The 15,253-nt window shown below is 56.4% G+C and overlaps 2 protein-coding genes across 4 annotated transcripts; one reads left to right on the forward strand and one right to left on the reverse strand.

Annotated features, from left to right (window-relative positions):
- Positions 1-4: 4 nt before the first annotated feature.
- SNRNP25 (small nuclear ribonucleoprotein U11/U12 subunit 25) lies at positions 5-1,424 on the forward strand. The gene is made up of 6 exons (XM_070955303.1): positions 5-121; positions 197-293; positions 375-480; positions 568-642; positions 757-819; positions 1,306-1,424. Exons 1-5 carry the CDS (start codon positions 5-7, stop codon positions 809-811), a joined length of 450 nt encoding a protein of 149 aa, XP_070811404.1. The 3' UTR covers positions 812-819; positions 1,306-1,424.
- A 447-nt stretch (positions 1,425-1,871) lies between these two features.
- RHBDF1 (rhomboid 5 homolog 1) lies at positions 1,872-13,747 on the reverse strand. Of its 3 annotated transcripts, XM_070954933.1 has the most exons (19): positions 13,664-13,747; positions 9,489-9,630; positions 9,082-9,212; positions 8,322-8,426; positions 7,655-7,868; positions 7,150-7,356; positions 5,930-6,052; positions 5,671-5,834; positions 5,031-5,282; positions 4,839-4,950; positions 4,607-4,681; positions 4,328-4,489; positions 4,114-4,214; positions 3,948-4,011; positions 3,711-3,805; positions 3,449-3,524; positions 3,271-3,371; positions 3,028-3,181; positions 1,872-2,527 (listed from the first exon to the last, which is right to left on the reverse strand). In XM_070954933.1, exons 2-19 carry the CDS (start codon positions 9,606-9,608, stop codon positions 2,108-2,110), a joined length of 2,676 nt encoding a protein of 891 aa, XP_070811034.1. In that variant the 5' UTR covers positions 9,609-9,630; positions 13,664-13,747; the 3' UTR covers positions 1,872-2,107. The 3 variants fall into 3 exon arrangements, with proteins under 3 accessions (XP_070811034.1, XP_070811035.1, XP_070811036.1); XM_070954934.1 differs by lacking the exon at positions 8,322-8,426; XM_070954935.1 differs by lacking the exons at positions 1,872-2,527; positions 3,449-3,524 and having other exon boundaries at positions 3,059-3,181.
- Positions 13,748-15,253: the final 1,506 nt, after the last annotated feature.

Raw genomic sequence — 15,253 nt, forward strand, 5'->3', positions numbered from 1 at the left:
GACGATGATGGAAGAGGAGGAGGAAGAGGAGGAGGAGGCGCACGCGGAGGCGGTGGCCCGCTGGCAGGCCGGCCTGGCGCAACTAGTCAGGGACCCGCTCCTTTGCGACCTCCCGGCGCAGGTCAGTGGCCGCGGGGGCGGGCGGGGGACGTCGTAGGCGGCGGCTTACGCGGCGCATGCGCGCTGTGTCCTGCAGGTGACCCCCGAGGAGATCTGCTCGCAGGTGGCGCTCGAGTATGGACAGGCGATGACGGTGCGCGTGCGCAGAGTCGACGCCTCAGAGGCGCCCATGCGTAAGTCGCGGGGGGGGGGGCGGGGGGCGGCGCGCCCCCTTGCGGCCGCCGCGGGGACACCCAGCTGTTCTCTCCCCGCAGCGGTGGTGGTGGTGCAGAGCGCGACCGTGCTGGAGCTCAAGAAGGCGCTGCGGCGGTTCGTGCAGCTGCGGCAGGAGCGCCAGGGCGGCGTGCGGCACATCAGCTGGTGAGTGCGGGCGCTGCGGACGAGCGGGGGGGGGGAAGGCGAGCTGGCTGGGGAGGCCCCGCTCATCGCCGCCCCGCTGCCCCGCAGGAGGCACGTCTGGCGCACCTACAGTCTGACCTTCGGCGGAGAGAAGCTGGCGGACGACCGCAAGAAGCTGCGGGAGTGAGTGGCTTCGCGGGGCGGGAGGGTGTCCGGGGAAGGTGCCGGGGGGCTTCTCGCCTTCTGGGGAGCCCCCATCGTCTCGAGGTGACCCTCGCCTGCCTCTGCCGCTTCTAGGTATGGGATTCGCAACCGGGATGAGGTCAGTTTTGTGAAAAAGCTCCGGCAATGAACTCCCAGGCAAGTCCAGCTTCTTGTCCCTTCCTTGGGCGGCTGCCGGCCTCGCGTGGCAATGTGGCTCTGCATCCGGACGATTGCTGGGGCTCCCAGGCAGGATTAATATTAGCCCCAAAGCCTTGGCAGTTGTGTTTGGTGAAGCTGTTTCCCACCTCCATCTTTTCAAAGTTAACGTTGCCTGATTTTGAGGGGGTCTTTGGGGTGCAGTAGTAAGCTTGCTTCATTAACAGGTAACCATCCTGGTGCTCTTTGGGAATTTGTCTGAGCCCCTTTTGGGGTCTCTGAGTGGACTCAGGGCTGTGCACCGCCCTGGGTCCACTAGGAGAAGGGCGGGGTATAAATTGTATAAATAATAATAATAATAATAATAAAAAAGGAGAAGGGGGGAGAAGAAGCCATACCTGCTTTGCTTCAGGGAAACCCTCAGAATTCCCCCCAAAACCCTCACTTCTGCACATATGAAACAACTGTCCTTTTTTTTTTAAACAGTGATCGAGAATCCACATTTGAAAAAGTGCTGGATCTTTTTCTGAACACGAAGATATCAATGAATCTGAAGCAAGTAATAGCCAGCCAGTAACATTAAAATTTCTTAAATTATAATAAAATACATTGAAAGTTTTTTCTATTAAATTACCACTCATCCAGTTATACACACACTCACACACACGTTACCTCTGCACTCAATTGTATAGTGTATGGCATCAGTAGAATATGAATCTACAACTGATACTGTCGGTTAACATTTTTCTTTGTACTTGATTGATTTCATGACATCATGTGATTGTCAACTCTTAGTGACCACATAGATTTTCTTCATGATGATCTAACATCTATACTTGTTACTGCTCCCTCTGTACACAGCCAGTCTTTCATTTTAAATGTTAGAATTCATCCAAGTTCAGTGTTTGCATGTTAGAAATGGAGTCAACACTGAATGAAGAACTGCTTTGGGAGGCACTTGGTCAGCAATCTCAATTTTGGCACAGATACACTCCGAAACTTAGTGGAAATGTAGCTAAAACGCTACCTTCACTTTTAATCACCACCAGGGTAACAATTAACAAACCTCATGAAAAGGGTCGCTTTGAAACTAGCATAATAAAAACATGGCAGCAGAAAAGGTTCAGTAAAATTGAACAAGGCACCAACTTTCTGTGTGCTGAAAAAGTTCCAGTCGCCAAGATAAGGCAGCACAGGGAAAAGCAGGAATTTTAAGTTGGCTGGCAGTCTGGCAAGTAGCACCAGGCCAGCTTTGCCCAAGGCAGCCGGTGACTCCACCCCTCCCTGCTCAGTGGAGCTGCGCATCCAGGTCATACTTTTCACAGAACTTGTCAGTGAAGGGAAGGCAGGTGAGCACCTCGCACCACTGGCAGCGAATGGGGTAAAAGTAAAACAGCACCACCAGTCCGGAGAGGAGTCCCACGAAGACCGACTGGAAAACGATGATCTGACACCGCTTCCGGTACAGGTCAAATCTGCCAAAGCTGATGTAGGGGAGGAAGGCGAAGGACAGGAAGAGGCCACTGATAAAGCCACAGATGTGAGCAAAGTTGTCTATCCAAGGGAGGAGGCCGAAGGCAAACAGGAAAAGCACGATCGCCAGTAGTTTGAAGAAGGCCCTCCAGGGCCGAGCCAGGATCTGCCAACTCTGGAAGAGCTCCACAAAGAGGCAGGCCAAGATGCCAAACTGGGAGCCTGCTGGGCCAACCTGGATAGGGGGTCACCATTAGACACCTGCCCTGCATGGAAGGCTGGTTGGACAGGGTAGGTCCTACTCAAAATCTAGGTCAAGGCCCTGGCTTGTACAGCCAGCCGCTCCTATAAGCAACCCGGGGGGAAGTGCCTATAGGGGTGGGGGAAGGAGCATCTCAATTTCAGGTGAAAATTTGCAAGATTTGCCAAGATAAAACACCCTCCCCTCCCCCCACAAGGGAGGCAGGAAACGCCCAGGAGTATCAAGACTGGGTTCCGTCCCCAACCCTATCTGCTTTTATCCAGCCTCTGCTGGAGGATGGCAATGGCACTTAGACTTATATACTGCTTCACAGTGCTTTTACAGCCCTTTCTAAGTGGTTAACAGAGTCAGCATATTGCCCCCAACAATCTGGATGTTCTACAAGCGAGCTGACCGGTGGCCTGGTCCTCAAACTAAGACACGCTTTGCTTGGGAAGAAGGAGCCCCCTTCATGAGCTGCTAGTGAGACACACCTCGGCCCGGTAAGGGAGGAAGATAGCGCTGGCTAGGTTGCCTGTGATGCCGCTAAACAAGTAGATCAGGGAAATGCGGTGCCAACCAGCCAGCTTCTCCAAGTCACGCAAGATGGTCATCTGGAAGCATACGGACACAAGGCAGTGCAGGATCCTATCAGGCAGGAAAAAACAGCAGTGACCAAGTGGGACATGGACTTGGGTTCCAAGGAAAAGGCGTTTGTGGCCCTGGGCCAGGCTTACCCTGCATGAAGGAAGAGCGACAGCCACAGGCGGTAGACCTGATCTGGCACCTCAGGGTTGAGGAAGGGGAGGAGGCCACAGACATCATCCATGCAGTGCACCTGGCAAGACAGAGGAACAGCCAGGTCAGAGAACGCCGCCTGCCTGCTGGAGCCAGCCAGAAGGGGGATGGGGGTACCTGGGAGCAGAGTGTGGCCTCTTCGTGAAAGTAACCATGCATGAAGGTGCAGTATTCCCGTGAAGTGATCTCACACCTGGGAGAAGAGAACCAGATGCTTGGAAGTTAAGCCAGGCTGAAGTGGGGAGGATGCCAGCTAAGGCACCAGGAAGTAAAACGGACTGCTGAGAATGAGCTTAAAGGCTGGGGCAGCTGAGCCCCCAGTCCTAGAAGGGCTGGTCCAGGGCATCTCCCAGCAAAATGAGCTGGCCCCCCACCCTACCTTCCCTTGGTGCCGATACAGCAGGGCCGCCCAGTGATCACACAGTCCATGTGCAGGTGGTTGGTGTGGTTCCCAGCACTGTTGTTGGTGCAGATCTGGAAGAAGATGGGCAGGCGTTGCTCCTGGTCCTCAAGAAAAGGCCCTCAGAAGCCTTCTCCACCCCCCTCACTCCATGTGCAGGCAGACATGGGGCAACTGGACAGTCAATCACTGCTCCCTAATCCTCCAGAAACCTACAGGCCACTTGGTGATGTCATCAGGCCACTCATGAGGGTCCATGGATGCCGGCTGCTCACACACCCTATGGAGGGAGAAGTCCTGGGCAACTTTATGTGTCAGACGCAACACCAGCCCCTCTGCCCTTGCCAAGAGCTGGACCCCCACACATGGACCCCCAACCTACCTGGGATCTTGGTGGCACACAGAGCCAAACTTTCTCTTGCCCCCAGCCAGCAAGGGGGTGCTGGGATGACTTGGCCACTTCACCCACACGGCCAAAGTGGACTGCAAAGCAGAGGGGCAAAAGTGGGCAGAAGCAGGGTCCCCAAGGGACGCCCTTTCCCCACGAAAACAGGGGACAGGCCAGTGGGAAGGAAGAGATCATGAGCCGAGCTTACGGAGCACTCCTCCTCGGCCGTCTGCACACAGCCTGATTTGTCGTTGCGCACACAGCAGGCAGAGTGTTTCTCCTTCTCCCGGTCAGCGCTGATGAAGCTGTGCACCTGCTGATCCTGTCGCATGCAAGGGGCGAACTTTGCTCCCAGATGGATGAGAGCTTCCTGAAAGGGCAGCAGAGTCTCAGCTAAAGCCCACGGAAAGACCGACTCCCAGACAAGGCTCTAGCCAGGACAAGGCTGAGCCATAGAGGGATGAAGCAGATGGGGGCCGGCACTCACCGAGCTGGGCCCTATCCAGAAATTCTCTTGCTGGACATATTTCACGTTCTCATATATTCCCCGGTTTTTCAAGACCTACCAGTAAAAAGGCCCATTGAGGAGAGGAGATGGGAAGACTGCCCACCTCCAGCCCTTCCAGTAGCAGAAGAGGAAGGGCTCCTTGGAAGTAGAGAAGGGGCAGGTCCATTATGGGAGAAAGGGGACCAGGGAGACCTCAGGTGCTGCCACTCACCGAATCCACTGTCTCGTGCTGCGAAAACCCCACAGGAGCAATCCCGTAGATGGACACAGCCAGGATGGTGATGAGTGAATGCACGAAGGTGACCCAGTAGGTGAAGAAAGGCCTGTGCAGAGCAGAGGGTGATGGGGGCCATCAGGCCACAATCAGTTGCTCACCCTCCCAGGCACCCAAGCCTCCACCCACCGGTGGTCATCCATGTCCTCAATCTGCTGCTTCACAAAGCTGTCGATGCGCTTGCGGTATGTCCGGTTGGTCAGCCGGCCCACTATGCCTAAACCGTAGGGACGCTTCTCTTTGGAAAAGAGTTTGCGGACAGGTATGGTGATGCGCTGGCCACGTCGCTGGAGGCCCAGGCTGACCACCTCCTGCCGCAGACGGACCTTCGGTTGCACGGAAGCCCCCTCTTTCTGTTTCCGCCAGCCACGCTCCAGGGGGCTGGAAGACAGGGAAGGCAAGAAGAGGCTCATTCCTCAAAGAAAGAGCTGGAATCTTGGACCATGTCCCCATGCGGTGCACTTAATTGCGGCATGCACACCCCCTTTCATCCCCTTCATCTGGTGTCTGAGTGCATGGTTTCCAGGTCATGCCAGACCCTGAATCACGGATGGAATGGATGGTTGACAGCCTGGAACATCCGCCTTGCCTTCTTTTAGGACCCCCCCCCCTTCCCAACTGCAGGTCACCTTTCCAAACGGCTGCAGCGTCTGGCACACATCATCAGAGGAATCTCCCCAGGGCAACTGCAAGGGGCCACCCGCTTTCCTTCCCCCAGAGGACTCAGGCTTGTGTTTGTTGGCCTCTGTGCATCCCCTGCAACACTCACAAGAGCAGGTGGCTTCTCTCTAGCTCACTCCGGTCCAGAGCCCCCCCTGTGAGGGCTGACTGAGCCTGCAGGGTCTTTGCCTCGGGGACCCTTAGGGCTGCTTCAGAGGGGGACTCAAAAACTTCATCGGGATATGTGGAGGGCTCTTCCGGCAGGACCCCTTCCTGGGCAAGGGAGGGAAGACCCAGCTGTGAGCAGCTGCTGGGGCCACCAGCAGTTCCACCCCTTCCCTTCCCCTCCCCTGCGGCTCAACTCCTACCCTAGCAAAGAAGGAGGTGTCCAGCTCATCTGGGAACTCCGTGAAGTCTTCCTCCAGGAAGCTGGCCGGAGTGAAGCTGCGCTGTCGTGTCCTACGCAGGGTACCATCTCTCATGGAACGGCCCTGGCAAAGAGAGATGTTCAAGAGGCGGGAAGCATGCCATCCCTAAGCAGCCACGAGTGGGCCAACCCACCATAATTCATCCAGGATATGCTGACCACTCTCCACCAGCACGGCAGAAGGGGCTAGGTTTGGACTTCAAAGCCCTGCAAGGCCTAAGGATCCTGGCAAACCTTTTTCAGCTCTCCTGCTCCACTGGACCAGGACCAAGAATAGGGGCCTGGCCTAGCCACAATGCTTCCAAAAAGTAATTAAAAATCAAATACTTCAGCCAGCTGGATTGATTTCAGTTTGTTCCTCTTGCTTATTCTCAGAAGGAGGACTGTTGCCAGTCCTAGGTGGAAGAGACCAGCCACAACTGCTAATCAGACTGATTAGACCATGCATACAGAATGCGAGGAAGGCTGCAAGCACTGGCTACGTATTGTTGTGGTCCACCAGCAGCCTGCAGAGCTGGCAGTAGTCGGACAGTGAGGAGTCTGGGGAAGACCTGGACAAGGGCTCGGCATCGGAGGCAGGGATGGGACCAGGGCTATCTGGGAGTGATGTGCAGACTCCGGAGCCCCCAGAGGTGGACAGCAGAGAGGCAGAGGAACAGGAGGAGCCTGTTCCTAGTGCACGCATGCACAGAGTTGCCAGAAGGCAAGAGCAGCTAAAGCAAAAGGGACGACTCGGGAGTAAGGCCAGATGATTGGCCCCACCCATAAGGCTTAAAAGAGAAACAAAGGCACTTGGGCGTTTTTGCAGGAAAGCAACGTTGCTAACTCTGTTTCTCTTGTTTATTTCTAAACTTTATGGGGCTTTGCCAAGCAAGGCCTTTGGCAGGGTGTCAAAGAAGATAACGGTTGGTGATTATCCCGAAGGACTTCTTCCTAAGAACTTGTTTTGCAACTAATTAGGACTCAGCTGGGAATGAACATAATTTTCAGCTGTTACAATAAAATAGGTTTATTTGGGACTAATTGTGTCTTGTAATGACTCAGTAAGCCTAGGTCACAACAGGTATGTGCATAGGGGCAGGAGCCCCGAGGTGTGCTAGTGAGATGGCACATGCCCCTGGCAAGATGTCCTTTCCCTCTCCCTCCCTCCCAGCCCCTCACCTTCACTAGCGCTGCTGCTGCTCGGAAGCTCATCTTAGCCACTGACTCCCTTTTCCGCCGCCGAGGCCAACGACCGAAACCGGAGCGTGAGCTAGTGAAAGAGCACAACGAGGCAGCTCCTGGTGTGTTTGGGGTGGGGGGCACATTGCAGCCATCGCAATCCTCCACCACTCGGAAGGCCCGTCCACGGGCCAGGGGGTCGATTATCTGACAGCAGAGAGAAGGAAACAGCCCTGAGGCCAGCAGCCACAATAGCTCCTCCACCAACTGGGCTTCAGCAGGTCCCAGGAGGAGCTTTGGGGGGGACGATCAGGTGAAGAAGGGGGGGGCAGGTGTCTTATTCCAGAACTGCTTCCCATAGAGTGTCTGCCATTTCCTTTAGCCCTGTCGCCACCCTTGTGGGAAGGTGCTCTTCCTTCCTCCTCCACAATTGTGATGACAAGAAAGTCAGCCCAGAGGCTGCTTGCTCCATCCCACCAAAGTCATGTGACCCCAGGCTACCTACTCTCTGCATGCCAGGTGGGCAAGGGGGCAGATAGAGTGGTGGTGGGGTCTCCGTGCTAGCCAGAGAGATGTTGTCCTGGCTCGGAAGGTCCATTTCGCGGAGGGCCTGAGGTTTCAGCTTTCCGTAGCGCAGGCTGCAGTGGCGCAGGCTCTTCCGTTGCCACTTCTGGGTGGCATCACTCTCCTTACTGACCCCAAACCAGTCTGCTGTGCCCCTGATGAGAAAGTGGAGGGTCAGGAGGAGACCTTGCTGAAGCCACAATATTATTCCCCTTCCAGCCACTGACATTACTAAATCCCTCATCCCCCAAAGACTCTGGGCCCAGAGCCAGTGGTCAAGATGAGGGGTGGGGAGTAGGGGGTGTTGCCAGTGGGAGTGAGCTACAAGAGCTTCAGGAGTTGTTAGTAGCACCTACAGGACAGTGTCACAAGAGACCCTTCATTGGCCGGCAGAATTCTTGGCCCTGTGGTGGGTGCAGCCACTCGTGGGCCAGGTCCAGGATCACAGCACAGGAGGGGCCCAACTGGACTCAGAGGCAGGAGGGAACAGCCGATTTCCAGAGAGTGGTTTGTTTGTGTGTGTGTGTGTCACAGGCTGCTTGCTGGCAACTGGAGCAGCTCTGCTGCCAGGACCCACATGCAGCTCAAACGCATGCAGTCACTGGTACCTGAACAGTGTTCTGGGCAGTGACTGGCGCTTTCTCAGGTACCTCCTGCCCACCTGGTGCCCCCGAATGGGCAGGGTCTGGGTCCTCTCAAAGTGCACCTGTCTGCTGCAAAGGAGAGAGTCCTGAATGGGGGGAAGGAAGGGGGCTCCGGTGCCTCTTGGCTGGGCTAGAACAACTGGCTCTTCCAGTGGTGACAGCTTGGCAAGATGTGGGGTGGAGAGAATCCCTGGCACACAAGGAGGGGCAGGAACCCATGTCCCAACTTGGCTGGGTTCTATCACATCAACACCCAGCTCAGGTCACTCACAGACCTAGGGGCTACTGGAGGGCTGGGAGCATTGGAGCTGCCTGGTGGGCGAGGTGCCTCTTCCCAGCCTTTCGTCCTCTGGATCACACGCTCCCTTGCTGCTCGGGCATGCTGTCTCTGGATGCCTGCTTCCTTTGCTTTCCTGGGCTTGGACAGAGGCACCAAGGAGCAAAGATGCCACGTCCTTTTTGCAAGAGCCGGAAGACCGTGCAGCCCTTCTTGGTCGTGCCCCTCCGGCTCCTGTCCCCCTTCAGCTGAACTTATCAGTTGAAGAGCTGCGGAGCCTCCTTCCCTCTCGAGGGCTCGTTTATTGCCAGGAAATGCATTGGCAGAGAAAAGCTGCCAGCCAGTAGGGCAGGGAGGACGTGTGACAATCCAGTTGCCAACCGTGCCTTGGCAGGGACCCAGTCCAAATGTCCAGGACTGCGCCAAGGCACGGGCTCTAGGGCTTACCTCCAGATGGTCTGGGTGATGGACGTCTGTTGCTGCAGGACAGGCCGCCGTGCCTCGCTGTAGGCAGCAGGAAAGAGGCTGTTCTCGGCAGGCATGCTGATGCTTCGGAGGAAGGCCTGGCGCTTCAAGGGCTGCAAAGGAACGGTGCCCGGGCATCAGAGCACTGGCAGCCAAATGCAGAGGGCCACCACTGAGGCCAGAGAGGCCCCCCCATCCCTCCCGTCTGGAGGCTCCAGGATGGGGCACTCCTCAGCCGATTTCTGTGCAGGCCCCCCCAAGGAATTCCCCCATCCTACCGAAGACCCGCCCAGCCTTTGGGGAAGAAAGAGCAGCTGGCAGGTCAGGCATGGTGGAAAGGCAGAGCAGAGCCCACTGCTGGATGACTGGCCGGCCGGCTGGCTGGGTACCTGAAGCGAGGCTGGTTCCTCTGCTGCAGCCAAGAAAGGGGCAGCCGGAATGTCCAGTTTCAGCCAAGGAGGCTTCTTCCTCTGCAAGCTGCTAGAGCTGTCCTGGCGGATCTCGGTCATCTTCCCTCTTCAGAAGCCCAGCCTAGAGGGGACAGAACTTATGGGCAAACAAACCACACACCGAGGCAAGCCTGCTTGTGGCCACAAGCACCGACTCTCTTCCCCCTTCACTGGAAGGCCTGGCCTGGGACCCATCCTGTTACCCTCCAGCCACTTGGCTTCCTAAGATCCAGGGTCCACTGAGCTCTGGGAAACAAGCAGTGGTGAAATCTAAAATGTGTTACTACCAGTTCTGTGGGCGTGGCTTGGTGGTGGTGGTGGGGTAATGTGACTGGGTGGGTGTGGCCAATTTTCTTTTTTTTTACTTTTAAAAGCATTTTTTCTATCACCTCTTCGGCGAAGAGGTTGTAAAAAAACGCTTTCAAAAGGCTCTGACTATCCCAGCTGAGCCCCACGATCATCAGAGGCTTTTTTTTTTTACTTTTAAAAGCATTTTTCGGCCGAAGAGGTTGTAGAAAAAATGCTTTTAAAAGTTAAAAAAAAGCCTCTGATGATTGTGTGGCTCAGCTGGGAATGGGGGGGGGCAGGGATTTTTGCTACCGGTTCTCTGAACCACCCGCCTCCATCACTATTGGATCGGGCGATCCGGTCCAAATCCGAAGCATTTAACCCCTAGAAACAAGACTACATTTAAGCAGCTGAGGCTATACTTGGCTTGAAGCTGAACTAGCTTTGCATATCTAGCAAAATGATCCAACACCAGCGCAGACCTGACCCTGACAGACAGCCCTTCCAAGCCCCTGGCAAACCCCTCGCGGCCAGAAGCTTCCCAAGGTCTGTGTGGGGTCCTTTGGGCTGACGGGTCAGCTTCATCAGACAGATTAGGCAGGAAACACAAGCTACTAAGATCATTCCACTTTATTTGTTTTGCAAGCCTGAAAGTGCTATTCTCCCGCCATCTCCTTCGCAGCCTGGGAAACTAGGCAGGGTCCCTCCTGAGCCTCTTGCCCTGCCCACTTTCCAGCTGTGGGCTCTGCTACCTCTTCTCAGACCATTCCCTGGGCAGCATCTCTTCACTCCCGTCTCCCACAAAGACATTTTGGGACATACCACTATAAAGGGACAAGGTTGAAGAGGCCTGCCTGGATAGAGGAATCCCTAAGCAAGAGGGTCATGCTGCCCACTAACATCAACACAGCTGCCTTTGGCAGTTTCCATCCTCTTCTGGGTCACATGAAAATGAGGAAGCAATTAAAGCAGACCATCTGTTCTAGGGAATGAAAGGAGGATGACTCCCTTCCCAGAGGGATCCTGTCCTAATGGGGCCCTTCCAGCAAGCAGGGCAGGGCTGGGCCAGGAGAGTTTTCTGGTGCACATAACCAGCCAGCTACCTTCCACTGGTAACTCCACAGTCCCTCCATGTCCAGACCCCTGGCTCAGGGATGGCTGGGTGTTCTCACCCCAGTGCCTCCAAACATTAGGCAGACCTCTCTTCCCTGCTTTGCCTACCTCCCCCCCCCCCCCGCGCCTCCCTTTGCCACCCACTACTCCAATAAGTCTACATCTGCCGGGAGGGCCTCCCTGTCTCAGACCCTGAGCCACTCCTGGCTGGAGCCTCCCTCAGCCCCCTCCTTTCCAGCTCCAGCAGAAAAAAGCCATGACTGAAATCCACAAAACCAGGCTCCGTTTTGGTTTGCTTCAGATGATCTTAGGTTACCTCTCCCATGTTCCACACACCCACTGATGGGAGGGGGTCTCCATCCCCTCTTAGAGCTACCTAGCCTGCCTTCCTGCCTTATATGATGATCCATCACCCCAGATGATGGAAAAGTTGAGAAGGCTTCTTCTTCCTGGCTGTCCTTCTCTGCTGGGAGTGGGTGGGAACCATTGGCCTAGGACTGGTCTCTGCAAATATGCACCAAGCAAGGAGGGAACCCAACCCAGTAGGAAGCAAAGACAGCCATCAGATGGGTCTGAATTTGCACTCGAGTCCCTCTCTCATGACACTCTGATGGGCTGGGGGTTCACAGTGGGGCTCTGGGCTGGGAGGTGCCGCCCTCTTCCTTCCAGGGCAGGAGCAGCCACCCCAGGATGAGACAGTCCTCAGAACTGGGAAGTTCCCACTTTGGCCAGAACCAGAAAATCCAGTTGAGGCTTCAGATTCTTCCCACAGCTTCCTGGCTTTCAGATTTTCTCAGAGGAGCCTGGTTGCATCCGAGCCATAGCAGCACATTTGTTACAGCTCTGTGGGAAAGGTGCCAAAAAACGCTGCCCTCCTTTTCTCCTTGCAGCCAGCTAGCTTCCCTTCTACAAAAACAGAAGGGTGGAGACCTTGTCATCCATGCAGGCCCCTCCCCCAGGCAAGGCCCATTTACACACACAATCTGGACCTGCAGTTTTCCCTTTATTTAGAAATGCACACTTCTAAAGTACTGCACAGGGAAAATCTCTACTCCTCTCTGCTGGGGGACAAAAACAGGAAAAAGGGCAGAATTCCAGTTGTTGACCCAGCCATCTCACTAGAGGCCTTTTGGCTGAATCCTCCTCCATGGCGCCAGAAGGCCCTGTAGACAGAAGGCCCAGTCCTTCACCCACCCATCACCCATCCCCACTCAAGGCAGGAATCCAAAGCAAGCAGAGTCCTCCCCACCCGGACACCCCGTCTTGTCCTCATGTTCAAGCAAAATCTGCCGCCTTTTCACTCCCCTCCATTCCTTGGGGCTCTAGCAGGCCTGACCTTCGCCTCTACAACGTCCAGGAAAGCACTGTGCTCACCCCTCCTTTCTCTTTCTGCAGATTCCCTTCTCCTCCTACTCTCTTCAGGGGACTTGGTTTCTAGCCTCATGGCTGCCTTCCTACCTGCTCAAAACTTACATGGTGGGAGGCCAACTAAAGTAAGAAATCTTCCTAAGATTGGGAAACTATGCCTCCCTCTGCTTCTTTCTCCTATGGCCTGTGGCCAGGCGCAGCCTCAGCATCCTTCCACCACTGTCATTGCCAGGCCAGGCATTGCCCACCCGCCCCTAGGCTGCCACGATGTCCTCTGGAGGACAAGGCACCAGCAGGCAGAGTCTGCCCCAACTTCTTTCCTCCAGTGGGAACTCTCCCCACCCCCAGCTTGCCTGTCATAGCAGTGCCACTCTCCCTTTTAGGCTCAGCCTTGGGAACTGCAGCTTACGCTTAGAAAAGGAAGGGAAGAAAGCTTTCAAGGAAAGGGATCAGCTCAGCCACATCAGAGCAAAGCTTCCCTTTCGTGGTCCCAGCCCCAACCGGATGCCACAATAGGAAATCCAAGAGACGGGAGGGGGGGGGCTGTGCTGCTGTCGGCAGCTGAACTAAGAGGAAAAGGCGCAATTCTTCACGTGGTCCAGCCCAGCTGGGCGTGATTGCTTTCCTATGGACTTTTCTGAAAGAATTCAATTCTGTTGGCTGTTTCCTGGAGCAGAATGTTCTTCCGTCTCTGCCAGGTTGTGGGGTTCCCATGACCAGTACCGGCAGCTCTGTGCTGTTTTCCTACGTTTGCCTTGGGGGAGAAGCCCCACTTCGGTTTCAAGCCCAATCAGGCAGATCCCCTCTGCCACCTTGACGCCAGCCGGTTCCATGAGTAGGAAACTCATGGGAAGCCCAGGGCTGAGGCAGGGACGGATGGAAGCGCTGGGCGCCCACGGCCGCCGCCGAGGAAAGCGCTGGCTGTGCAGGTGCTGGGAAAGCCCCACCCCAAGACCGATAAATGAGGGTTCAGCATCGGGGCGGGAGGAGGCCGCAGCTGGGGCATCGCTGCACTTTCCAGCCTAGCCGGAACGGCTCCCAATCGGCCCGCGGAACCAGCCAGCAGGAGGGCGGTGCGCTCGTGGCTTCTGTCAGCCGGCAGGGCCGGGCCCTTAAGTGCCGGCTCCGGGAGAAACGGGTCGGAGATTCCCCGGTAGACGCGTCCCGGCCGCCACCGCGCCGGCATATGGGCTCCCCGACATGGGCGGCCAGGCTTCCTCCCACCGGCGGAGCGCACGCCGTCAACCGCCGCGTCCTTGGAGCCCGTCCGGAGCGGGAGGCCCTTCGCAAAAAGGGCAAGGCGGCCGCGGGGGCCGGCGCTGCCCTCCCGCCCCGCCCGAACTCACCGTGCCGCCGTTGCTGCCCGCCGCTCCAGCCGGGGCCGTCCAGGGAGCGCTGGGCGGGCGGCCATTCAGCGAGGTGGGCCGGCCTCGGCGCAGCCGGCCAGCAGACCGAAGGGCGGCCCGGCGCGGAAGGCGGGTCGGGACGGGACGGGCGTGACTCAGGCCTCAGGAATGCGCCGGGCGGAGAAGCGGCTCCCTCCGCCCGCCAGCCTCGCCTCCGACCGGCGCCATCGCGGGAAGAAAAGTGCCGCGCTGGAGTTTGGCCAGGCGGGCGGCGGGAAAGGCCGGAGCTACCGGGTGGCGAGCTTCTCCCTCACCTTCCGTGCCTCGGACGCAGTCCTGGATCGCTGTCTGCTACCCTTCCGGCCTGGGCCAAAGCCGGAGGCCGCGACCTGCTTTCCGGGGCCCTTCTCGCCCGGGCGGCTAGACAGCTGCTGTCAGGGGGGTGGGTGGGTATAGGAGCCGCGCCTGCTGATCCTTTGGGCCGGAGAAGGAAGCGGGGAAAGCCCCCTCCCCCGGCCCTCTGCACATTCAGGCAGCAGCCCCTGGGGTCCTTTGCTGGGGGATGCTGACAGAAAGCCGTGAATCCCCCTTTGTAACCAGCGCTGGCACTGCAGAGAAGGCCTAGCCGCCCAACAATGTCCCCATTGTAGGCATGCTGTCCCTTAAGGGTATTTGTGTGTGTGTGTGTGTGTCAATCTGTCCCCAAGGGGTGCAGCTTCAGCCTTTCTACCCCTGCTCCTCCCATCCCAAATGCTGAGCGCTTGGCTTTGGGGACACTTCATGGCCTTGGAGAGGAAGAAGGCTGCCAGGTCTCCAGCCCAGGGCTAGCTGAGCACCCAAGGATCCCGTAGCACCCTGCTTCCAAGGGCTTGTCAAGAGGAGCAGAAAGCCAGGGCTTTTTTTGTAAGACGGCAGTGGGGTCCAAAGCAAAAGGGAGGGAACTGGGGTGAAAGGACTCACACCTGCAGGCCTCCCCACCCTTCCCTTTGGGGAAAGCCGCAAGATGCAATGTTCTAAGAGGGCCAAAGAAACTATGAGCCACCAGGTAAGAAAAGGAAATTTGGCTTAATGTAGTTGATATCAACACCATTCCCTACACTGCCCAATACTTTTCTCAAGAAAGCCTGAATAGTTTATTGAGAAATGGCCAATTTAGGGCACTCGAGTTTCCTGCAGTTTGGCATCCTGCAAAGTCTGGAATTGAAAAACCAAGTGAAACCCCTGCTTTCCTCTGGCTGGATTAGCCACGCCACCCAAGATGCCTCACCTTTCACTGGACTCCCAACAGCATCCAGCCTCTTTGGTCACTGCTCCTTGGAAGGCAGGCCTGAACCTTCAACCTCCAAGGAGCTATAAACTCGAGTGCAGCCTCTCCCCTGGCACCACAGCTTGGCTCTTCCCGAGTGTGATGGGATGCAAACGAGAGTCCTGTAACTTCTGCATGAGATTTCCCGCAGGTGAAAAGAACTGTCCAGGTTTCCTTCTGCAAGACAAGTAGGTACAGTAATCTGAGCCACACAAGTTTGATCTGCAGGTGCAGCCTTTGAGCACCACCACTGCCTTGATATAAAATGTGTGCTTTTTCCCTTT

This window comes from Pituophis catenifer, unplaced genomic scaffold, assembly GCF_029215685.1.
Source record: "Pituophis catenifer annectens isolate HBS135680 unplaced genomic scaffold, rPitCat1.0.hap2 SCAF_16, whole genome shotgun sequence".
Lineage (NCBI taxonomy): Eukaryota > Metazoa > Chordata > Lepidosauria > Squamata > Colubridae > Pituophis > Pituophis catenifer.

Coding starts and splice junctions, on each gene's coding strand:
- SNRNP25 (XM_070955303.1), top strand. CDS start 5: ATGATGGAAGAGGAGGAGGAAGAGGAGGAGGAGGCGCACGCGGAGGCG. Junction 481..567: donor GGCGTGCGGCACATCAGCTG/GTGAGTGCGGGC, acceptor GCTGCCCCGCAG/GAGGCACGTCTGGCGCACCT. Junction 643..756: donor GACCGCAAGAAGCTGCGGGA/GTGAGTGGCTTC, acceptor TGCCGCTTCTAG/GTATGGGATTCGCAACCGGG.
- RHBDF1 (XM_070954933.1), bottom strand. CDS start 9,608: ATGACCGAGATCCGCCAGGACAGCTCTAGCAGCTTGCAGAGGAAGAAG. Junction 4,215..4,327: donor CGGCCGAGGAGGAGTGCTCC/GTAAGCTCGGCT, acceptor TCTGCTTTGCAG/TCCACTTTGGCCGTGTGGGT. Junction 3,525..3,710: donor TGTATCGGCACCAAGGGAAG/GTAGGGTGGGGG, acceptor CTCTTCTCCCAG/GTGTGAGATCACTTCACGGG.